The sequence below is a fragment of the Capra hircus genome, chromosome 18 (genome assembly GCF_001704415.2).
Source record: "Capra hircus breed San Clemente chromosome 18, ASM170441v1, whole genome shotgun sequence".
In the NCBI taxonomy this organism is placed as follows: domain Eukaryota; kingdom Metazoa; phylum Chordata; class Mammalia; order Artiodactyla; family Bovidae; genus Capra; species Capra hircus.
The window spans coordinates 50,255,238-50,278,679 of NC_030825.1; the positions used below are offsets into that span (position 1 = coordinate 50,255,238).

At 54.6% G+C, this 23,442-nt stretch overlaps 1 protein-coding gene and 1 long non-coding RNA gene across 7 annotated transcripts; one reads left to right on the top strand and one right to left on the bottom strand.

Annotated features, from left to right (window-relative positions):
- Positions 1,932-8,175, top strand: LOC108637982. The gene is made up of 2 exons (XR_001919487.1): positions 1,932-7,499; positions 7,725-8,175. It is a non-coding gene; the product is annotated as an uncharacterized LOC108637982 (long non-coding RNA).
- DYRK1B (dual specificity tyrosine phosphorylation regulated kinase 1B) lies at positions 14,824-23,285 on the bottom strand. 6 transcript variants are annotated; one of them, XM_018062401.1, is made up of 12 exons: positions 23,082-23,285; positions 20,928-21,091; positions 19,788-19,907; positions 19,509-19,697; positions 18,996-19,143; positions 17,808-18,094; positions 16,976-17,122; positions 16,749-16,889; positions 16,424-16,459; positions 16,144-16,339; positions 15,658-15,764; positions 14,824-15,562 (listed from the first exon to the last, which is right to left on the bottom strand). In XM_018062401.1, the coding sequence occupies exons 2-12, from the start codon at positions 20,988-20,990 to the stop codon at positions 15,191-15,193; spliced, it is 1,806 nt and encodes a 601-aa protein (XP_017917890.1). In that variant the 5' UTR covers positions 20,991-21,091; positions 23,082-23,285; the 3' UTR covers positions 14,824-15,190. The 6 variants fall into 6 exon arrangements, with proteins under 6 accessions (XP_017917890.1, XP_017917891.1, XP_017917889.1 ...); XM_018062398.1 differs by lacking the exon at positions 23,082-23,285 and adding an exon at positions 22,311-22,625 and having other exon boundaries at positions 14,827-15,562; XM_018062402.1 differs by lacking the exon at positions 16,424-16,459.

The following is a 23,442-nucleotide window of genomic DNA, read 5'->3' on the forward strand; positions in this document are numbered from 1 at the left end:
GCCGCTGGAATGGTTTTCAAAACACTCTTGCCAGAACCCATTCCACGTTTGTGATTTTCTAAAGTTGAACCTGAGAATTTGCACTTTTTCACAAGGCTGCACACTTGGAGAACTTCTGTCCTGTTACTCTGCATTTTCCACACAGTGACTGAGTGCAGCTAATGGAAATGTTGACTGGGGCTTTTAAAAAAACAACAACAAGCTCCCTGTGTATAGGCCCCTGCTGGGATGCTTTGGGCTACAAAAGCCCAATTCAAACTGGCTTAGGCAGAAACAATATTTATAAGCTTATCTAATCGAGCAGCTTACGTCTGCCTTCAGGTACAGGTGGGTCCAGTGCCGAGGAGGTGGTCAGGATTCTCTCTCCCTCTTCATCTCTCAGCTCGGTCTTCCTTTCCGTATGGTCGTTTCCAGGTGAGCCCTCCTTGTAAACAGGCCCCAGCAGCCCTGGCCTTGGATCCTACTGGCTGGGAAGCCACCACCTTCTGTGTTTTGTGGTTTCCCCCTTCCCTACCAGCTCAGGGGAAGCCCACCCCAGCTCCCATCATCCGGGTCTGGGTCACCGGCTCATTTCTGAAGAGTTGTGGTGGTCAGGAAGATGGAATCGTCTCAGTAGGGAGGCCCAGGTTATGGGCTCAGCCCTAGAGAACCAGCAGGTGGACTTACCCGCACCCAAAACACACAGATGAAGAGGCAGAACGTGGGATGCTGCAGCCAGAAAAATGGGAGGCTACTGGGCAGGCCAGCATAACCCAGTGTCCACTGCACCACCATCAAGGGACAGGGCACCAGGAAGCCGACGTGTGTCCCACTCATTAACCTTTCATAAATGGGTCCGAGCACAGAGATGATGGTAAAAGAGGGAACCTGGAGGCTGACGTGTTGTTTCGTTTATACAGAGGAAAGGCTTGGGCAAATAACCTGTGGCCCTAGAAGTCAGCACAGCGGTTGTCCTTGGGGAGAGGGTGTATGTATCAGCCCTGCTGCTTTAACAACCCCCCCTCACCTTAGTGGTATCATCAAATACTGGTACCTGACGACTGCTATCATTTGTGTGTCTGGTAGTCAGCTGAGCTCTGAAGTATGTGATCGCAGTGTTGGAATTCCTGTGAAGTGATGGACGGACACAGCAGTGTCTGGACCGGGAGGCAACCAGTGCGGGCAGGAGCAGACAGGACAGTCTGTAGCCTGAGACCAGCCTCACGGGGGCGCTGTGAAGAGTCAGGGAATCATGCAGGTGAAGGCCGCACACGCCACCTGACACAGCGCGGGTGTCCCGGTGAGAATTAAGAAAAGGAAACCGAAACTGGAGTCAGGCCTGAAGAGGAGGGCTCGTGCCCTACCCTGCAGCGTGTTACCCCCACAGGAAGATGGCATTACTGACCCCAGCGGGACGAGGGGTACCCTGCACTCCCAGACAGGAAGGGGAACCACCTTACTACCCACAAGCGGGGATGGGGGGTGGGGTGGGAGAAGGGGAGGCTTCCTTCTTGCCTTGCAACAAACCCAGCCAATGGGAAGCCAGTATGGCTTGCTTCCTCTGCTTAACTTTCTGATAACTTTCCTGTCACGCTGTCCTTTCTACGAAACCCTTCTATGTTAACTTCTCGGTTTGCCATACAGAATGCTACCCAATCTATGAATTCTTAAATAATATTTACTCAGTTAAACCTTGTTGTTTTTTGCTGCTGCTAAGTCGCTTCAGTCGTGTCTGACTCTGTGCGACCCTATAGACGGAAGCCCACCACTCCTAAAAGCCATAACTTACTTACCACGTGATCACCAGTTCTGTTTGGCTGCATGTAACAGGACCCAGGTCCAAAGGGCTTGAATTAGAAAGAAATGCAAGAAATCCAGAGGTGTAGGGTGTTTTGGGGTTGTTGAAGTCAGACATTTAAGAAAATTTAATTTTACTTCCAAAAGAATTTTAACTTAAAAACACACATATTTATCAAGTGCCAACTAATCACCAGGCCCGGAACTGGAGACACAGCAGAGGAAGCAGAGCCCCTAGCCTGGCTCCGTGACTCAGGTCCTTCTGCCCAGACCTCCTCGGCCTGACAGGTGAGCCCCCAGGGGCTGGCATTGCCCTCCTCACACGGCATATCCAGAGGTGGTATGAAGAGTCTGAGCTGCCCACTCCCCTTTTTGATTTAGCTCTACAGAGGTATCATTTACGTGGAGTAAAATAGACCCATTTTAAGTGCACAGCGCAGCAAATCCCAAAAGGGCCCCTCTTCCACTTGCTGGTTTTACCATGTTTTCGTGCCCAGTGTTTCTGTGTGCTGGGTTTTCCGCTTTCTGGAATGGTATTGTCGTCCAGTATGGAACCTTCTGAATTTTGCTCCATTCACAGAACATTCTTTTTCTTGCACACCTGTAGTTCCTTCCTTTTCACTACTGCGTAATATTCATTTAAGAGATTTACTGACTCCATGCCAGGTTCTGGAGATGAGAGTGGTGACCAGAACAGGCTTGGTCCCCATCCTTGTGGATTTATCGATCTCAAGGGAGAGACAGGCATTTATGCCATGAAAGCATCTCTCCTACCGTCTCACTGTGGGTGCTGCTTCGTGTTTGGATGGAGAGTATCTTTTTGGTAGGTTCCAGTCCTTTTTTTGTTGATGGTTGTTTGGCAGTTGTGATTTTGGTGTTTTTGTGTGAGGAGGTGAACTCAAGTCCTCCTACTCTGCCATCCTGTCTCTGGGAGACAGATATTTAGATGCTGACGTGTATCACAGGTAGAGAGGGCTGAGATGAGGAAAACCAATAGAGCAGAAGCCCGAAACAGACACCCAACCACCATGGGGGATCAAGGAGGACTTCCTGGAGGAGGAGACATCTTATTTGAAACCCAAAAGATGTATGTGGTTACTTTGAGAATGAGGTAGGAAGAAAGAGGGAAGCTTCAAAAAAGAGGGAAAAGCATGTACAAATGTTTAGAGAGGGGGAGTCTGGAGTGCTAGACCAGCACAATCCAAGAGAAACATCATGAGAACCACAAATTTAAAATTTTCTAGTAGCCACATCAAAAACAAAAAGAAAAATTAATTTTAATAATATATTTTATTTAACCCGATATATCCAAAATATTACCATATTAACATGTGATCAGTATAAAAGCTATTAATGAGACATTTTACATTCTCCTTTTGCACTAAGTCTCTGAGATCTGGCCGGTATTTTACACTAAAGTACATCTCAGGCCACACAAGCCACATTTCAAACCCTCCATGACCACACGTGGCTGGTGGCTGCCTTACTGAGCAGAACAGCACAGCAAGACCCTTGTTACTCAAAGCACTGGCCTCACTTGGGAGCTTGTTAGAAATGCAGAATTCTCAGTCCCCCTCCCCAGACCCACTGATTCAGAATCTGCATTTTAACACGATCCCAGGGGACTTATATGTACATTAGTTTGAGAAGTATGGGTCCAGTTCTGCCTAAAGCACTTCTGCGGCTTCCCACTGCCCTCAGGAGAAACCCCAGGTACTGACCCTGGCAGCCATTCATTCATCCGCTCATTCATTCCTGTTACTGTGCGCCTGCCGTGCACCAGGCCGGGCGCTGGGTGATCCTGGGACACAGCAGGAACACAGACAGACCTGAGTCATGGAGCCCCCAGGCAGTTAAAGGTAAGTACCCAGATCCCTGTTTCCTTTAGACTGTGTTAAACACACTGTGCTGAGGTGAAGTTACGGTGTGGAAGGGGGTGTTATGGGAGGCTGACCTGGCTTGAGCGGAGGGGTGGCCAGAAACGAACCCAAAAAAGGAAGAGGCCACTATCGCGGCAGAGAGCCACAGGTGAAATGTCCCGCTGCGGGGGACGGGCTGCCAGGCAACTCGGCCGTCCTCGGTCACTAAGGGATCGTTTTCAGGCTTCAGGGCCATGTGGAGAAATGCCCGGAGGGGATCAGGTTACGGGGAAGAGCCAGGGATGGGGCTGCAGCAGTGTCACACCTGGCAGAGATGTCTGCATTTGGAAAGCCCAGGGGGAGGGGAGCTGAGCTCGGGAAGGTGGTCAGCGTGCCAACAGCGGGAGGACTTGGGGCAAGGAACTTAGGTCCCTTTTGCTTTGAAGGCCATGTCTTCTGATAAAACACCTGAATCACTTTAAACTAACGGAACAGGGAGGGAACATGTGCAGGATGTGGGTGGAACAAGAATGGCCACATGCTGGTAACTGCTGCAGCTAGGTGATGGGGGCATGGGCACTCGTTAGACTTTTCTCTCCGCCTTGGCGCATGTTTGAAGTTTCCCCTTAACAAAACAAAACAAAGTTAAGTGTTTTTCTTTGCAAGTAATTGGGGATGTTGAAAAAAATATTTTTGGCACCTGGAGAAGAAAGTCTTTGAAGCTCTTCTGAAAAGAAGAAACTGCAGTATTAGAAAGGTGAGCGTCTCAGGGAATTTCCTGGCGGTGCAGTGGTTTGGGCCCCGCAGTTCCACTGCAGGGGGCGTGGGTTCACTCCCTGGTCAGGGAGCGTAGATCCCATAAGCTGCGTGGGAAGGGAGCCCCTTGACACCCCCCCCCAAAAAAACCACTGTGAATGTGAGCATCTCCTTAAGAATGGAGCCCAACAGGAAGAGGGTTGAAGGCACAGACAGTAGAACCAATAGAATTCCTGGGTTCAAATCCCAGGGCTGCCACTGACTCCCTATGAAACCTGAAGCAACGACTGCAACTCTGAACGCCTCACTGAAAAAGCGGGATAACAGCAGCTGCCTCCTAAGGGCTGTGTTAGGTTGTTACTGAGTTAATGCACACAGAGGTGCCTGGCTTGAAGCAGTGCATGTAAACGTTGGCAGTGGTTATCACAGCACGTGCCAGGCAGATGTAACACCACAAAAGGTCTCAAGGAAGACGCACCCACGGTTCCTTTACAGAACTGACTGTCCAATAGTCTGTGGTATCAGAGGGGAAGTCAGGAACTCTTCCAACACCGATGCACTGATACTTTAGTAACCTTCCCTTACACATACAAAACCCTTTTCTATAAGTCAGTTGTTCCAAAGGCTTGTGAAACACCGTCTAAGTGACTTAAGTTCTGTTTATAATGATAACTGAAGACTTCACGGTAGAGAGGTTCCTTAAGTTGATGTGACCTTGAAAGGAATCCTATAAGCACTCAGAGGTCAGTCTAGGGTGACTGAGGGTTACAGACACACCTCTGTTCTCTTCCCGCCCTGGTGGAATTGTTTAGGTGATACAAATGATTCCTGAAAGGTCTTTTCCTCTTAAACACAACGTGATTATTGTCTTTTGTTAACTAAACAACAAGCTGTCCCCACAACAGCTACTGGTGTGTTCTGTTAGTATTCAACAAAAACGTGTTTGTTGCAAAAAATACTTTAAAGTGAATCTCCTCTCCCCTACTTCCAACATGCAGAAATGACACTGGTTTTACATTTTGTCCATCATCTTTACGGATGACGTCTGGGAGTGTTTCAAAATAATGCGGGTGGTGTATGTGGGACGGGCAGGGCTGGCGGGACTGAAGGTCACGGGGCTGAGTGAGGGTGCACACTGAGGCCCAGGTGAAAGAGAGGGCCGAGCTCTAGGAAGAGAGGAAGTGAGTTCAGTGTGTCTGCGGCTCAGGCAGTTGGGGAGACGGGCGGAACAAGTCAGGGACCAGGTCACACCAACGTTCAGTGTCAGTCTTTGGCGTGAGGACTCGGTCCTGAGGACGCTGGAGAAATATGGAAGGACTTCAAGCAAGAGGGTGTGATAAGATCTGGGTTTCACAAAGATCCCTCAGCTGTCCAGTGGAGGTGGGTCAAAGGGGGAGACAGGAGGCCAGGCAAAGACGAGGTGGGAGAGGACAGAGCTGGACCTAGGCAAGGCCATGACAGATGAGAAGGGGCGGTGGACGAGTCTGGAGGCCTGGTGGTCAAGCCCTGGAGGAGGACGGTAGGGTGCAGGTTGGGGGAGGGAGGAAGCACCAAGGATGAAGCCTTGAGCTCTCTCTGGGAGCCTGGTGTGTGGAGGAGACACCCCTGTGACAAGGGCCAAGAGGAGGAGCAGGTTTGCAGTTTGGGACATGGTGAGTATTAGGGGCCCAGGGCTGAGGGCAGGATGGGGTGGGGGCTTCTTGGGGCCCCAGGGAGGAGCCGGAGCTAAAGGCAGAGAGTGGGCATCATCAGTACAGAGGCGGGAGGAGAGAAGAGCCCCCAACCAGCCTCTGATCCAAGGGGTCAGTGGAAACAGGAACTTCTTGCAAAGAAGCAAGACACGGGGGAAAAACCAGGGGACAGTGTTGCCATAGAAACCGAGGCGAGAGCGTCCTTACAGAAACAGAAATGGCCTGCCGTATTTGCTGAGATGGCCCATAAGATGAATACCAAAAAGTGGCCGCTGAGCCAGGTTTCTCAGCCCAGAGAAAGAAGTTACAAGAAAAGGCCAGAAGGAACCCTCTGGAGACTGGGTGAGAGACCATTATGGGCTCAAACAGGTTTATCTGTATACACAGATATCCGTATATATACACAGATATCCGTATATATACATGCACAAATACAAATGTGTGTGTATACATGGGTTTCTACGTATACGCTTCCCCAGCTGTGGCAGCTGAGAGACGACAGGGACCCCTCAGGTGCAATGACCATGCTCAGTGCCCAGGTCTTGGTTTCCAATGCCACTCTCCATCAGAGGAACCAGGGCTACCTGCAGAGGGGCTGAGTCCAGGGCTGGGCAAGTAAATGCGAGAGGAACTGGCACATCCTGCAAGTGCTGAAGAATAAGGACGTGCTTGAGGGGAAAATAAGAATGCAGAGCCAACCTGGAAGAGCCCCTGTGGCCAAAACTGGGACGAGGTGAGTGGAAAAGTTCACTACGATAGTACTGGGTTACATGCAGAGAATAAGATATCCATGAGTCCGCGCTGATATGACTGTACAAACAAACGGGACAGAAGGGACAAACCTCCCTACGGAAGAGTTCCCAGTAAGAAAAGAGGAAATCGGAGAAGCAGCATTAGAACACCACAGTGACAACTGCAGCTGAGGAGCCTCACTGAGGAACACCAACTGAGTGGGTGGAAGGCTGAGGAGAAACAGCCTCAAAGGGTCTTCCCATATTTATCACTGTGGCAGTTTTGACATATGAAAACAAATTCTTTGTCTTTTTGCTCCAGGAATTGGAGCTTCCAGGCTGGATTTTGGGACTAGTTTCTAAAAGGCATAAGGAAAGGGAAAACCCTAAGAGTACAGTTGAGAAACCTGGCGGCCAGCACCAAAAGGAAGTGATCCGGGCTCCCATCGCCTGAGTGGTACTCTTTGCCCAAACCTGCAGTCCTGGTCTAGCCAGGAGAAGAACATCAGACGGCCCCAGACTGAGGGGCCTCCTACCCAATACCTGACTGCGAAGGTCATGGGAGGGAAGGACTGAGAAACTGTCACAGGGTGGAGGACACGGGATGAACAAATGCAACACGGTGTCCTGGACTGCGTCCTGGAACAGAAAAACATTAGTCAAGTCCACCCATTTTCCCACTAAAGGTAAATTCTATTAGCAGGATAGCAATCAGTGCTCACTGCTTAGTTTTGACAAATGTACTGCAATTAAGTAAGATGCTAACATTAGGAAAGCGGAAGGAAGTCTCTCTATTATCTTTGCAACTTTCCTGTAAATCTACTCCAAAAAAGCTTAAGTATCTATTGACTTGGCTACATAGTCACCACCTGCGTCCCAGACTCCATCTGACTCCAGATTTCATCTCACAGGTTCTCGACTCCAGGAAGTCCTCCCTGATGCCTTCAACGAGGTCACGTGCTTCACTGGGCTCCCACAGCCCCCATGCCTCCCCCTTCCTGCTGTGACCCCGGTGGTCAGGGCTGTCTCCCCACTGGACAGGTGCTCTGGGAAGACAGCCCGGAGGCTACCGCAGTCATTACCAGGGTCCCCTTACTTCCTGGGAATTGACCTTTGCCCTTCAAGTTCAGAGCCTGCCAGATCCCCCGCCTTCCTGGTCTCCCCACCCTTCCCCCAGTACACCAACTGTCTTTGAGGTGACTGCCCTGTCCACAGCCCTTCCCAGCAGAACGACCTCACTGTAGGAGCCCTCCGTCCACACTGGGTGGAGGGGGTTGGACACTGGACCCCAACAGTCCAACTTCTGTCTGGGGAACTTGTGATGGGACGGAAAGGCTGTGGGGCACTGCATGGGGAAACCCCATAGAGTCAGGGCAAGAGCCCCCAAGGGCCAGCCCGGCGGCTGCAAACAGAAGCAGCAGCTGCAAAGAGCAGCGGGGCCCACAGGGCCTGCGGGAAGCAGGGTCGCTGCCCCGTGTTGATTCTCTTCTGTCATCACCCACAACCAGCCCACTGTGGGGTCTGCCTTCAAAACGCATCCGGAAGACTGCTCAGGCCTCCCCACGCCCTCGCCCAGGCCACCATCCCCTCCCCACAGGCTCCCTGCCTCCACTCCCAGATCTCAGGCCCACCCACACACTCCCTCCCTAGTGGACTCATCCTGGACCTTATCACCATGAAACCAGCAGCAACTCCACGTTTACATCTCCAGCCCAGACGGCGCCCTGAACGCCAGCCTCCTGCACCTGCTGGGGTGTCTGCCACGACCGCGGGCTCCCTCACACAGTGGCCCAGCACTCTGCTCAGGCTAAAGCCGTGCAGCCACTGACCCCCCCCTTCTCACCTCGCACCCCAATCCACTTCCGCCACCACCACACTGGCCGAGCCACCACCTCTCAGCTGGATGGGAGCCGCAGCCTCCACGCTGGGGCCTGCTTCCATCCAGGGGCCCCCACAGCGGCCAGAGGAGCCCCACCAGGACATGAGATGTCGCCACTCTCAGCTCAGGATGCTCCGACTGCTTCCCACCTCACTGGGAACCAAATCAAGTCCTTCCCATGCCTGCCCCACCATCCCCTTCCCACCAACTGGCTCAGTGTGCTCCAGTTCATCCCGTTTTGCTCCTCCTACGCACTGAGCACATCACAGGACCTTTGAACTTGCTGCTTTTTCCCCCCAAACAAAACAGGCGCACAGCTGGTTTCCTCCCTTTTGGTCAGGTCCCTTCTCCAATCGCATTTTCTCAGAGATCTCTCATTTAACCCCTCCACCTAAAAATAGCAGCTCTTGCCGCTCTCTATCCCCCCTCCCCTGGCCTTCACCAATACTAAGGTAAGTGAAAGTAAGTGAAGTCGCTCAGTCGTGTCTCGACTCTTTGCGACCCCATGGACTGTAGCCTATCAGGCTCCTCTGTCCACTGGATTTCCCAGGCAAGAGTGCTGGAGGGGGTTGCCATTTCCTTCTCCAGGGGATCTTCCCGACCTAGGGATTAAAACCGGGTCTCCCGCATTGCAGGCAGATGCTTTACCATCTGAGCCACCAGGGATAAAAATATTAACTTTTGTTAAAATCATCTACCTCTCCCCACTAGAATGTTAAGTTCCCTGAGGACAGGGCTCATGAGCGTCTTATTTAGTATTATAAAACCAGCACCTAAAACAATGCCCGAAACAGTATTGTATATCTGATGAATCAACAAATAACAAAACCCAGACGTTGGCTCCGAGTAACAGAAAGCCCTATTCAACTTGGCTTAAACGATTTAAAAAAAGAAAAAAGCTTTATTGGATCCCCTAATAAAGTCCTGGACTAACTCTTTTCAGATGGGGCCTTATCCAGCACTTCAACACCATCCCCAAGGACCTGACGCCTGTCTCTCCACGAGGCCTTCCAAGAGAATGGCTTTACCCTGCGGCCACAGCCCACCTGGGTGCATGCTTAGCCGTGATCATCTTCCCTGCCGTGGGTTAGGTGTCTGCCCTCTGACAGACCCTGTGCTCCTCATGGCAACTTCTGAGATGACAAGTATCAATCATCTCCACTTTACAATGAAGAAATGGAGCCTCAGAAAGGTGAAATCCCTTATCTAAAGTCATATCGCATCCTGTATCCTGCATCGAACCTGGACTGGCGATTCGTTTCTTATGATATTATACATGGGATGACCCAGAGGGATGGTATGGGGAGGGAGGTGGGAGGAGGGTTCAGGATTGGGAACACGTGTACACCCGTGGCGGATTCATGTTGATGTATGGCAAAACCAATACAATATTGTAATTAGCTTCTAATTAAAATAAATAAAATAAAATCATATCACTAGTAAGTGGAGGAATTAACGCTTTAATTCCTCTCATGACCCTTCTTTAACCATCATGGCGATTTTAACGCTGGTGAACATGCTGCTGGTAATAGTTATGATAGGCTCACCCTGTGCGTCCTGCTGGTCCTCCACTAGCTTCTCCATGCCCTGGTTTTCTAGTACACATAAAGACAATAATACTACTGCCACACAGGGTGACTCTGAGGGTTAAAGGAGCTAATACATAATACGGACTTTGCTGGTGATTCAGACAGTAAAGAGTCTGCCAGCAATGCAGGAGATTCGGGTTTGATGTCTGGGTGGGGAAGATCCCCTGGAGGAGGGCATAGCAACCCATTCCAGTATTGTTGCCTGGAGAATCCCATGGACAGAGGAGCCTAACGGGCTACAGTCCACGGGGTAGCAAAGAGTTGGACACGACTGAGCGACTTAACACTTCTCATTACACTTATTACTAATAAATAAAATGGTCAGATCTCAAAAAAAAAAAAAAAAGTTTCAGTTAGCTATTGCCAGATAACAAGTCCCCAAAACACCTTGGCTTAAAATAGAAACCATTTATTTGCTTCTGATGCTGTAGTTTGGGCAAGGGGACTCAGGATGGCTCATCTCTGTGCCATGTGGTGTCGGCAGAGAGCTGGGCTAGACTATCCAAGATGGCACCACTTGTGTCTGACGTAGCACATCAGCTGGGGGCTGACTGGGCCTCCCTCTTTCCACATCTCTCTCCAAGGGGTGGTCCAGGGCTCCAAGAGAGTAAAAAGCACAAGCTGCTACTTCCTAAGGCCCAGGGCCCCCTAACCAGCACAGCATCACTTCCACTGGATTCTGCTGGTCCAAACAAACCACAGGCTAGCCCAGATTAAAAGGGAGGAGGAGACTCCACCTCTTCATGGGAGAAACAGGAGAGAACACACGCTCTTTCTCGGTAGCAGCCACTTTAACTTCATGGCAGTCAGCTTCCTCACAGGCGTCTCTACTTCAGTCCTCAGTCCCCTACAGCCAGTTCCCCACACACGCCCAAGGGAGCTGCTAACACAGGTAACTGATCATGCCTCCTTCTACCGTTTAAAATTCTACAGCTTCCCAGGACTTCCTTGGTGCTTCAGTGATTACGACTCTGAGCTTTCACTGCTGAGGGCGCAGGTTCAATCCCTGGTCAGGAAACAGATCCTGCAAGCCGTCACAGTGTGAAAAAAAAAAACAACCCAAAACAAACATTCTTCTACAACCTCCCAATGCACCTGGGGGTAAAGACACAGACTCCTTACAGGATCCACATTGTCTGGCCTCTTACTCTCCCTCAGCCTCTACATTCCAAGTCACACACACACACACACACACACACACACACACTTGATTGAGTTAATATTCCTTCATCACCTCAAACCTCATTTCCTAGGGTCCAGATTAGACATCCTATCAAGTGTTCTCACAACTCTACTTTGTAACTTCATATCTGTGTGATAACTTAACAATCTGAACCCCCACCCCTGAGACTGTGAGCTCTCTAGGGAAACTCTTCGGTTCTTTGCTGCATTCTCAATTCTGAGCACAAAGCAGAGGCAAGATGAAATGCCCCTTGGATGTCACAGACCTCAGCAAGTTTTCAGGCAGCCCTGGGCACAGGGGATCAGCAGAGTCCCTAGGATGCTGGGATTGCTAACTACTATGAAATCACCCATCCATTCATCTTGTAAATAGTTACTGAGTCTGTACTACGTCAAGAGCTCTTCTAGGTGTTAGACAAAAAGCACGGAGTAGACAAAAGCTTCTGCTCTGATGGTCTTCTATGGGGGGAGACAGACAATAAACAAGTTAAAGGGAGGACAGATATGACTATCAGTGATCCAGTTCCAGAAGGGTTGTCAGGAAAAACCTCCAGAAGAAAGTAACATCTGATAAAGACCTAAAGGAGATGAAGGTGAGCCTCTCTGGGAGAAGAGGGTTCGAGGTAAGAGAACAGCACGTGCAGAGGTCCTGGGGCCAGTATGGCTGGGGCAGAAGGAACAAGCCGAGGGGAGTGGACGATGTCAGACGGGTAACAGGGACACAGCATGCAGGGCCTTGCGAGCCACAGAGAGGAATGTGGTTTCTACCTTCTGTGAGACAGAGCCACACGGAATCAAGAGCGGGGAGGGGAATGTGACCAGATGCAGGCTTTCAGAATGTCCCTTTGGCTGCAAGTGAGGGACAGCAGGGAGCAAGGAGACCACTGATGGTCTAGACAGGAGATGAGCGTGGACAGGGTCAGGGCGACAGGACCACGTGGAGGTGGGAAGAAGTGGTCAGGTTCTGAATATACTTTGAGGGTATTTGCTGATAGACTGGACTAGGGTATAAGACAAAGAGGGGAGTCGAAACAACTCCAAAGCTTTGATCTGAATAACTACAAGGATGGAGCTGACATTTAGTGAGAATGTGAGAGGAATACGTTTTGGGGAAAAGACTGGGTGTTCAATATCTCTAGATATCCAGGAGGAGGTATGCTGGCAGTCAGTCAACAGGTCAAGGGAGAGGTTCTGGGTAGACTTCTACGCTCATCACAGATTCCTTACAGGACGTACATGATCTGACTCCTGTGAGGTCTTGAGGCTCATCTTGCCCCTTGCTAAGTCAGTGGTTCACTCACAGATCCTGAGCCCTCTACTTCCTAGCCACGTAATCTTGGGCTGTGCTTAGTTGCTCAGTTGTGTTCAACTCTTTGCGACCCCATGGACTATAACACTGTTCATTAGGATTCTCCTAGCAAGAATGCTGGAGTAGGTTGCCATGCCCTCCTTCCCAACCCAGGGATCGAAGCCAGGTCTCCCGCATTGTAGGCGGATTCTTTGCCGTCTGAGCCACCAGGGAAGCCCAAGAATAATGGAGTGGGTAGCCGATCCCCTCTCCAGGGGAACTTCCCCACCCAGGAGTCGAACCGGGGTCTCCTACGTTGCAGGTGGATTCTTTATCAGCTGAGCTACCAGGGAAACCCTATCTTGGGCAAGTTATTTTTTTTCTACCATCAGTAACCTCATTTACAAAAGGGAGATCATAGTAGTACCTCCTTCCTACGGCAATTCATTCAAAAAATACCTTTTATTAAGCATTTTTGATATGCCAAAATCTGTTCTACAATGCTAGAGAGATCCCTCTCTCACACAGCCTGTGAACTCAGCCTTCTGGAAGTCACCTCCACCCACATTCATCCTTCCCTCCCATACAAGGGCCCTGTCATGGTACAACCCTGGCATCTCCTGCCTAGGACACCATGGCTGCCATCCTGGGCTCTGAGACCCTAGTCTCTCCCGTCAATCTCTTCTGGCAGCTGGCAGCAAATTGGGTCCCTTCCCTTCTGGAAATTACCCCGAGGTTCCCAACTGCCCTCAGGACAAAGTCCAAACTCCCTAAAGAGCCAACAAAATCCTCCAAGACCTAATTCACACAGCCCTTTTCAATAAGATTTCCACTAACACGAATCACCTGCGATTCATTCACACACACCTATTTCTCATCATTGCCTTTGCACAAGCCATTCCGCCGCACCACTGCCACCCCCAACATTCCTCCATCTTCAGGTCTCAGTTCAGACAGCACTTCCTTCCCCAGGAAGGTTTCCCTGCCGGCACCGGTTCTCTCCGCGTTCCAAGCGGCTTCCGTTAGCCAACACATGCAGATCCATAACGGGGCTCTTGCCCGTCTCTCCTACCGACTGGGGCTTCCCGCGAGCCGGACCCAACAGAGAGGCTAGCAATGCCCCATATTGTGGGGCCACTTCGGGCCTCCCTGCTTACCTCCTGCTCCGTGATCACGAACGCCTAACTTGCATGCTCTCTCAGCACAGCGCGCAACCTGCAGCAAGACTGGAGAACTCAACGCTCCGGAGTGACTGGCCTAAACCGCCCAATCACTGCTTTCTCTTCCTCTACTGCCCGCCTCCAGCATCCGGGCCCTGGATGTCTCTGGCTGCCGATTGGCTGCCTGGGAAGCCCCTATGCGCGTGAGCGAAAATAATTCTGGGCTCTGTAGTTCAGCAACGAAAACCAGGAAAAAGGAGTGCCAAGAACGCCATTTCCCAGAAAGCGCCGCGCACCAGTATCCTTTGAACCTGGCGGCTCTTGATTGGCCGGTTGGGGGACAGACGTTTCCAAATTACCATGGCAATAGGCCCACTTACCTGGAACCCCGGTAATTTCTTTTTGCCTGAGAATCTAAAATATTTTGCTCAGCACTGAGTCCAAAGAGTGACACAAGACGTGTGCGTGTGTGAGTGGGGTGGGGGATGGGGGGTTATGTAAATTCTGTTCCCATTGCTGCCTGCCATCCCCCAGATGGCACCAATAAGGCCTGCTACATGCACTCAGCACCTACTGAACGCCTGGCAGAATGAGCCACGCCTGTGCAGACTCCGCGCAAACCCTGGCTTATCACGACAGAACCGTTCCCCATAGACAGCTGGCCCTTTACCTTTCAAGGTTTCAGTTTATCTGAGAAAAGGCCAGTGTGGGCTAAGAGCATATCCAGTATCGCTGTTTAGGATTCCACAGCCCCACTCCTCCTACAGCCCCATGTCTGTGCTGTAACTCCCCCCAGGGACCGGGGCCTCACCCCAACCTCAAAGCTCTGCCAGCACCCCTTCCCCAAACACCGTTCCCCATGCCTCTGAGGGCGGGGTGAGGGGAGCCAAGGGCCTGCAAACGCTCAGGCGGGCATGTGAGAAAGCTCTTTACTGGGGGGTACAGCAAGGAGGAGCAAGACCATCTCCCCCTACCTGCCCCCACCCCTCCTAGGGCCCTGGGGTGAGAGGGATCTCCCCCACCCCACTGGACCACCACTGTCTTTGGTACAATAAATAGAAAACAAGGGGAGAGAGGGGGCCAAGGGTCCAGTCCTTAGTGGGGAGGTGAGCCTCAACCCCTCTCCCTGAACCCCTGCCCCAGGCCCCAATCAGTGCAGGCCTCACCCGCCCCGGCTGGGTAGCAGCAATTCCAGTCAAGGGGAGAGATGAGGATGGGAGCCCAGGGCCCCCGGATGGGGGGGTATGGCTTCAGGAGGGGCCCCAGGGAGGGGGCAGGGTCATGAGCTGGCTGCCGTGCTCTGGGGTACACCACGGAGGCCCAAGCGAGGCCCCAGGGTGGTGGGGTCATCAGTGGGTGGGAGGGGTGGACGACCCCCTGTCATCCGAGTCCGGAGGGCTGAGGCAGCCGGGTGCTGGGGGGCGGGCGCCGGGTGAGGTGGGGAGCAGTCTGGGGGCCCGCCCACCAGGCTCACATCCATCAGCTCCGGGGGTGGTGGTGAGGTTGGTGATGGGGGACGACCAAGGCATCGGGGTTGGGGGGGTAACTGGGCTCCAGCCCCTGGCAGTGACGAGGCAGAGGCAGGGGCCTGATGTGTCTTGTGGGGCACATCCCCCCCGGCCCAGGGGCGCAGCGGCTGGGAGGGCGGGACCTAAAGGAGCAAAGCAACAGTGGGTGATGGAGGCCTGGGTTCTGAAGCCCCAGGCAGCCCACCACCCTCCTCCTAAGTCCCCAAGACCCCATTACCTGGGGGCTGTTCATCTCACAGTCAGTGATGGGGGGCCCAGGGCCCCCACAATATCGGTTGCTATAGCGGTAGGTCCTGTTGTCACTGGAGGAGCCACTGGAGCCTCCTGGAAGTGCCAAGGAAGAGAGAGGCTTAGCAAGGAAAGGCGGGGGTGGGGGGGTGGCGGCTGGTCTTCAGGTGGCTGAGTCTGGTTCATGGCCCAGGCCCATTCAAAGCATCAGACACAAGTGAGATTAGGGGTCAGGGTTCAGTTGGGTGTCAAAGAGTCAAAACAAGTTCTAGAGATCTGAGCCCAGGTTCAGAGAGACGCTCAGGGATTGTCTGCGCTCCCCTGTTCCACCCACTGTTGAGTTCAGGATCTCATAGTTTCAAAGCTCTAGGCCAAGGCCCAGTGACAAAGCTATTCCCCACCCCCACCCCCATCCCCCCGCCCCACACGGCCCGATCTGAGCTACCCGACCCCTCGTCCGGCACTGAGCACCCACCGGAGCTGGAGATGGAGCTGGCGGTGCTGGAGGAGGGGCAGGTGTCGAGGGGTGCGGGCGAGGTGGAGGCACTGCTGCCCGCCGGGCCCGTGTTGGTGGCCTCATCAGCCGTGCGGCGGAAGAAGCCGTGCTGCAGCGCCCCCAGCGGGCTGATGCGGGCGGCGGGCTCATACTCCAGCATGCGCAGCACCAGGTCCTGGAAGCGGAGGTAGTCGGCGGGGCTGTGGCCCGGCTCCCCCGCCCGCCGGCCCCCGGGCCCGCCCGTCTGCACGCCCAGCACCTCCTGCAGCCGCCGTGTCCCGGGGCCCTGGTAATCCTGGCAGGGGGAGGTGGGAGGGGGGGCAAGAGAGTGGCCGTCAGTGGGCAGGAGGGGCAGGGAGACACACACGGGGAAACAGAGGCACGAGAGAGAAAGTGGAAAGAGAGAAGCTAAGAAGAGCTGTGCGGTGGGTGGGAGGCGAGAGGGGGTGGGCGGGGGAGGAAGGAAAGGACAGACAGGGAAAGACACAGGGAGAGGAAGCGGGGAGACGGAGGAGGGAGCCCCAAGTGTGAGAGAGTGAGGGGCCGCCGGGGTAGGAGGAGCGGCGTGGGGGCAGGGGCCGCACCTTCCTGAGTTCCTTTGTCCTTCGTAGGGTCCAGCCGCCCCCAGGCAGCCGCTCAAAGTACTTTCGAGCCTTGGGCGCCTGGTCCAGCATGGGGGCTGGCGGGATGCCCAGCACCTCCACGATCCGGTTCATCTGGTCCACCTGAGAGCAGGCGGGCTGTCAGGGTCACTGGGCCGGCCGGGCCTCCACCCCCTCCTCGGGAGCACACCCCCTCCTCGGGAGCACACCTCATTGGAGCCACTGAAGAGGGGCTCTCCAGTGTGCATCTCCACCAGGATGCAGCCCAGGGACCACATGTCAATGGCCAGGTCGTAGGGAGTGCCCAGGAGCACCTCGGGCGAACGGTAGAAACGGCTCTGGATGTACTGGTAGATCTGGAGGAGGGGAGAGGGCAACCATCAGAGGTCCCAGCCTCTGCTATGAGAACAGCCCCAAAGTTAGGAGGGCCGACTGAGGTCATGCCTCCTGCCCCCAACACTTGGGACGGGGGGCGCCAAACCCTCATGTTATCAGCACAGCTTCCTGGAATCACCACCACTATCGTACTCATCGGCTTCAGGGCTCTCTGCTGGCCTAGTCTGGTCCTGTACCCCTCTAAGTCACCAGGGGCTGGCAGCCGGCAAACCTAGGCCCTTCCCACCCTCCCAAACTAGACCCTTTTCAAGCCACTACCAGCATCATCTTAGCAGCAAAGTTGAAGAGCCTCGCCCCTTCCATCCCCAGCTTTAAGAGCACAGGGTAAGCAAAACTTTGCAAAGCGCCACAGCCTTTCAGGCTCACAGCCACCCAACTACCCCTCTGCTCCACCCTCTCTCCAATCCGGCAGTCTCAAAACTGGCCCTGTTCCCTCAGGCTCCGCTCTCCCTTCTCCTTTGGGCAGTACACCCGGTGGCCCTCCCTCTCTTGGCCCCATCCCAAGCACAGTAGGCTCAGGTATCAGGCTGCACGTGACAAGGCTATCCCCGCCTGGCCTCGCCCCGCGGACCCAGGCCGCCAGTCGGCCCCGCCCACAGCCGAGCCACACCCAAACCGAGCCCTGCCCCCGGGGCCTGGCCGCACCCGCTGGCCGAGCTGGCAGGAGCTGCCGAAGTCCACGATCTTGATGGCGCTGCGCTTGGGGTTGCAGAGCAGGATGTTCTCGGGCTTGAGGTCGCAGTGAATGATGCTGAGCTCGGGCGTGGCCAGGAAGAGCAGCGCCGTGCAGAGCTGCTGCGCCAGCTTCCGCGTCAGGTTGAGGGAGACGCCGCGGAAGTGCGTGTTTCGCAGGAGGTCGTACAGGTTGTAGGAGAGCAGCTCGAACACCAGGCACAGGTGGTTCCGGAACATGAAGTGCCGCTTCAGGTGCACTGCCGGGAAGGGGGCGGAAACGGGCCGAGCAAGAAGAAACTGAGGCTCTGCGAGGGCCAGCGGCCCACAGTCACAGAGAGAGGCTGGCATTGGATCTGTGTCTGCTTCTCGAGCATAGACCAAACTGGAGTGTGCTCTGCGTGCGGGGTGCATGCGTGCTAAGTCGCTTCAGTCGTGTCCCACTCTTTGCGACCCTGTGGACTATAGCCCACCAGGCTCCTCCGACCATGGGATTCTCTACTGCCTACTAATGAGAACGTTTTCGTATGTCCACAGTTTCATTTACAGGAAGTTAACCTCTTTACAATCTCTGTCAGACTTTGTGATTAAACCAAAGATAAAGTTTCTATTTGGTGCTGATGGGTTTTTAACACCGTCCTACACTTCATTTCATTTTACAACACTTTTTAGTCTCAGTTCTGTTTATTTTTGTGACAAGGGGAAATCGCTTTCCATTTACCGTTAAGATGTGCATCTTCCCTTTAAAAGAAACACACTCCTTCAATCTACTTGATTTTTCTAAGAGGAATCAGTATAGCAAAGAGGACAAAGGTGCTCACAGAGTAAAGGCTCTGGAGGTCACTGCCTGGTCAAGTGATAGCACTGCTGAGTGCAAATGTCGTGACCTGCTGCAAGTGATGGCACCTAACTGCCTCTGTTTTCTCATTTCCAAACTGGGGGTAATCTGTGATGACGGTTCAACGGTTAATAATGTGTGTAAAGTTCTTACAATAGCACCTGACCCCTTAGTGAGCTGGTCAATAAACTGACCAGCATTCTCATGTGAACAGGATACTGTGAAAGTGGCAAGCCTGCCCTGAAGACCCCAGCCCCTGGCCGAACCGAGGGAGGGTGGGGGGAGGGGGGACCCATGCTGAGCAGCCCTGCCCCAGGCCTCACCTATGTAGTACTTCATCTCTGTGTCGTGCTGGTTCATCAGCTCCAGCAGCCGCAGCTCAATCTGGGCCTGGTTCAGGAAGGCTTTCTTGTTCTTGATGATCTTAATGGCCACCAGCTCCTGGGTCTGATGGTCATAGGCCTTCACCACCTGTGATCACCGGCCGGTCACAAAGTGAGGGAATGGGGGCACAGGGAACAGAGCCAGGGACTACCCCTCTCTCCAGCAAGGACACCCACTGATATCACCATCTGTAATACTACTCATTCAAAACTGGAGTCACCCACAGTCAGACACTAGTGTAAACATGGGACACAGCCTTATGTGGGGAGTCCTGTTGTTTGCACTATTTTATAGAAAAGGAAACTGAGGCACAAGTAATCAACTGACTGCGCTGGGACAAGGCCCAGCACGGAGCTCAAAGCCACCGAACCCACTGGCTGTGTGGGTCAATACCAGGGGGCGCCCGTACCTCCCAACCCCTAGATCAGGGTCGGGTGAGGGGCATCCTGCACCTGGCCAAAGGAGCCTTTGCCAATGAGCGAGTCAATCTCATAACGCTCCAGCCAGCGCTCGCCGCTGCGCACGATGTAGTCGTGGTTGTCATCGTCATAACCGTGGTTCAGGACCTTTTTCTCCTTCTTGGTGCTCGAGTCCTGAGGTGGCGCCTGCTGGGCCCGCCGCTTCTTCTTCGCATAGTACACCTGCCCAGCCAGCCGGGAGACGGGGAGTGGTGAGTGACAGGTTGTCAGGACCCCTCTGCACCCAGCCTGTATCCCTGCTCCTCTGCCCACCTCATTGATGTGCTTGTAGGTCTTGATGAGGTCCACGGAGAGCTTGCGCAGCGGGGCCGAGGTCGCGTCTCGGAAGGCCAGGGGCAGCCTCCGCGGCAGGAGCCGTACTTCGGGCAGCACCTGGGGACAGGCAGGGTGACCGGTCGGTGGGCACTGAGGGAGGGCCTCCACCCCTACCTCGAGGGGGCGAACTCTGTGGGCTGTTGGCTCACCATTACCACATGGGTTATTTATCTGGTCACTGTCTGACAACCCCACTAGAATTGAAACTCCCAAAGGACAGAGACTTTACTTACTCTTGTTTCCTCTCCCGAGCCTGGAGCAGGGCCTCACACATAGTGGGTGTTCATAAGCAATTTGCTGAGTAAATCACGAAGTGAATGATTTACCCCTGACCTTTCATCACATACCTTGATTCTTTTCTAAACCTCAGGGGGAGAGGTTGGAAACCTGGGCTCTGACCCTCCCCATCCTTCAGTGGAGACCATCCATCCAGGGACTCCCTCCCAGAGGGGCTTCCTATCTTGTCTTATCCTCACCCTTTGGGGCCTCCCCACTCCGACCCTGCACCCCTTCTCTGTGCCTCTCTGCCCGGTTTCTTCACCCTGAGGATCGTGGATCCTCGTACTCCATCCTGTTTCAAGCTCTATAGCCCAGTCTTCAGTCTACCCTTGAAGGTCTTAACCCTGCACCCCCAGGCCCTGCTGGCTCCAAAATCCTTCAGGCTCAAGCTTCTTCCCTTTGAACCCCTCCAGATCTTTCACTTTGGATTTTTTTTTCGTTAATGAGTATTTACTGAGTGTTTACTATGTGCCCGGCACTGTTCTCAGCACTTCCAATTGCATTTTATGAACTTGTTTAATCTTCACAACAACCCTGTGAGGAAGGGTTCGGGTCTTATTTGACAGAACAGGGAACTGAAACATGGGGATCCTATGGAATAACCACTGTGCCTGGATTGGAACCCAGGCTCTCCAAATCCCAACTCCTCCAGCGACTCTTCTCTATCTTCCACTTTCACGGCGCCCTTCACGCCCGGCAGACCGTCCCGGGCAACCACATCATCTTTTTTGGCCCCAAGACCCTTCTATCCCAGCCTCCCCCTCCCCCAGGTAGGTGAGGAGCCAGCGGAACGCGTACCTGCGTGTGCTCCTGGGGCCCCGGGAAGCCAGAGAAGGGACCATGGCCTGGTGGGACAGCCATGGTGGGCTCAGAGGGCCGCAGGGGAGCGAGGCCTGGAGCGGGAGCCCGGCTGGGGGGCGCCTTCTCGCATCCTGCACCTCGGCTGCCACCGCCGCTGAGACCTGAGAGGGGGCAGGGTGAGGGGAGAGGGGGGACATGGAACAAAGGGATGTGTTGGCCAGTGCCAAGCGGGAAAGAGGTGGACAGCAGAGAGAAGGCGGGGCACAGAGTGCGGAGAAAAGGGTGCAAGGGGTCAACAGGTGGCAGTGAAGAGCGGACAGAGAGAAGTGGCGGTGGGGGGCACAGCAGAGTCCCCAGCGAATGATGACCAGATACATGGAGCAGGCGGCACGAGGAGAGGAACATGGGAAAGGGAACAATCGCGAGCCAGGCAGGGATGTGAGCCGTGACAGGAAAGGACAGAAAGACATGAATAATTGGGGGGAGGAAGAGAAGAGAGAAACCACAGGCAGCACAGGGAGCTGGGTTCACACTCTCCTCCCCATTTCTACTTATGGCTCTCCTCAGCGTAGTCTGGGAGCGTCAGGACTTTGTCTTACCACAGGACGGTCCCTCCACTTCAAGGTCTACCCTTCCCAGTAGGTCCCCCAATCCAGAGAACTCTAGGCTCCCTCCCAAACCACAGGGGAGTCTCTCGGCCCCCTCCAAATCACAGCAGACTCCTCTGCAGGCCCCTAAAACCACACCAGGGTCTTCAGGGAGCTCCCAACCACACCAAGGTTATTCTCACCCACCAGGGTACACCCTTCTCAGAGGACCCTCCCCATTTAGTGCCAAGACCTCTTCCCTATCATTTCCTCCCACATCAGGGACCACCCCCCCCAGTAATTTCCCAAACCTTATCCAGTTCCCGCATGCTACACCAGGGAGGGCCCTTCTCCAGATTACTCCAAGCTGCTCCCCCCTCCCCCACTAGGGCCACTCCTTTGGGAAGCAAGGGGGAGGCGTTTCTATCGGCGCTTCAGAGTGGATCGTCCTTCTCTCCCCTACCATGGATCCTACCCCCACCCTCGCTACCAATATTCCTGTCAGGGCCCTTTCTCCAGTTACTCCTTCACACCAGGGTCAACCCACAGCTGTGCCCATTCCTAGAAGTCCCCCAGAGCCAAATTCGCCAAATATCACAGAGTTCTCCCCTTCCAGAATATCTTCCACACCAGACTCCTCTCCCCACGGGCCTTCTCCCCTGTCAATCCTTTCTCCCATGCCAAGCCCTGCCACTCCACGATCCCTCCTCTCTCTTGGAGCTCCCCCACAAAACAATCTCTGCCCCGGGCCCCTCCCACAACAGGACCCTCTCTCCCAGCCTCCACCCCATACCCGGGTCAGGGCTGGCGCGCCCACGGGGGGCTGGAGCGCGGTGGGGCCCCCAGTTGGGTGGGCGAGCGGCCAGCATGGCGGTGGTGGCTGTGGTGAGCAGACAGCCGCCTGTCCCGGCCCGGCCGGCCCGGCAAGCCCCGCGGCGGGGAGGGCAAGCGGGACAGGCGGCCCGGTGGGTGACAACAGCAGGCAGCAGCCGCCGCCGCCAGGGGCGGGGAGAGAAGGAAACTAGGGTCAGCCCGGGGCACGCGGGGGAAGGGGAAAGCAGGTGGACGGGGGAGGGGCGAGTTAACCCTCGCCCCGCCGGCCCCGCCCAGCGCAGCCACCCTCCCCAGGGGACCCCGGCGTCCCGCCCCCCACCCTGGAGGCCAGCCCCGGCCAGAGGAGCCCAGGCGGGCGGGGCCGGACCGAACTTGGCAGTCCACACCTACCATGGCAACAACCGTGCCATTGGTCGTTGCTGCCAAGAGATCAACCAATCACAGCGCAGGACAGCGGTTGCTAGGCGACGACGATGCGGCCGGCGGAGCCGAGCCCAAACAAAGGGCGGGAGCGAGGCCCCGCTACCCCCTCCTAAGACTGCTCCCTCCGGCTCGGCCCCTTCCAGGAATCCGACTATGAATAGCCAGGCAAGGCCTGCACCTGCCCGCCGCCCCCCTTCTCTCCTCCTTCGGCCTCGTGCTAAATCTCGCGGCGACGCAGGCAGGGCGGGTCCCAGACTACCCTCCCTCCCCGAGAACGCGTGCTGTCCCCCTGGAGCCGCGTCCTTACCTGAGGGCGCGGGCAAGGGAACTCAAGCTGCTCGGGAAGCCCGAGCTCAGTCTTGCCCACAGGCTGAAGATATCCGGCGAGCGCAGCGAGCCAGGGCCCCGATTACCCAGTAATGCAACCAGCAAAATGGCGACCACAACAAACCGGCCCCCCCGCCTCGGACTCCGCCCCCACCCCCCAAGCTGTTTCCCCTCACGTGACCCAGGGCAGCGCTCCGCGGTTGCGCTCAAAGAACCTTACTGGGATCCATGCGCAGTGAGCTACCGACCCCGCCCAAGCGCCGAAGGCCAAGTTACGGCTGCGCAGGAGGCAGCTAAGAGAGGAGCGTGCGCAGTGCGACCGGGTGGGAGGACTCGCCCCC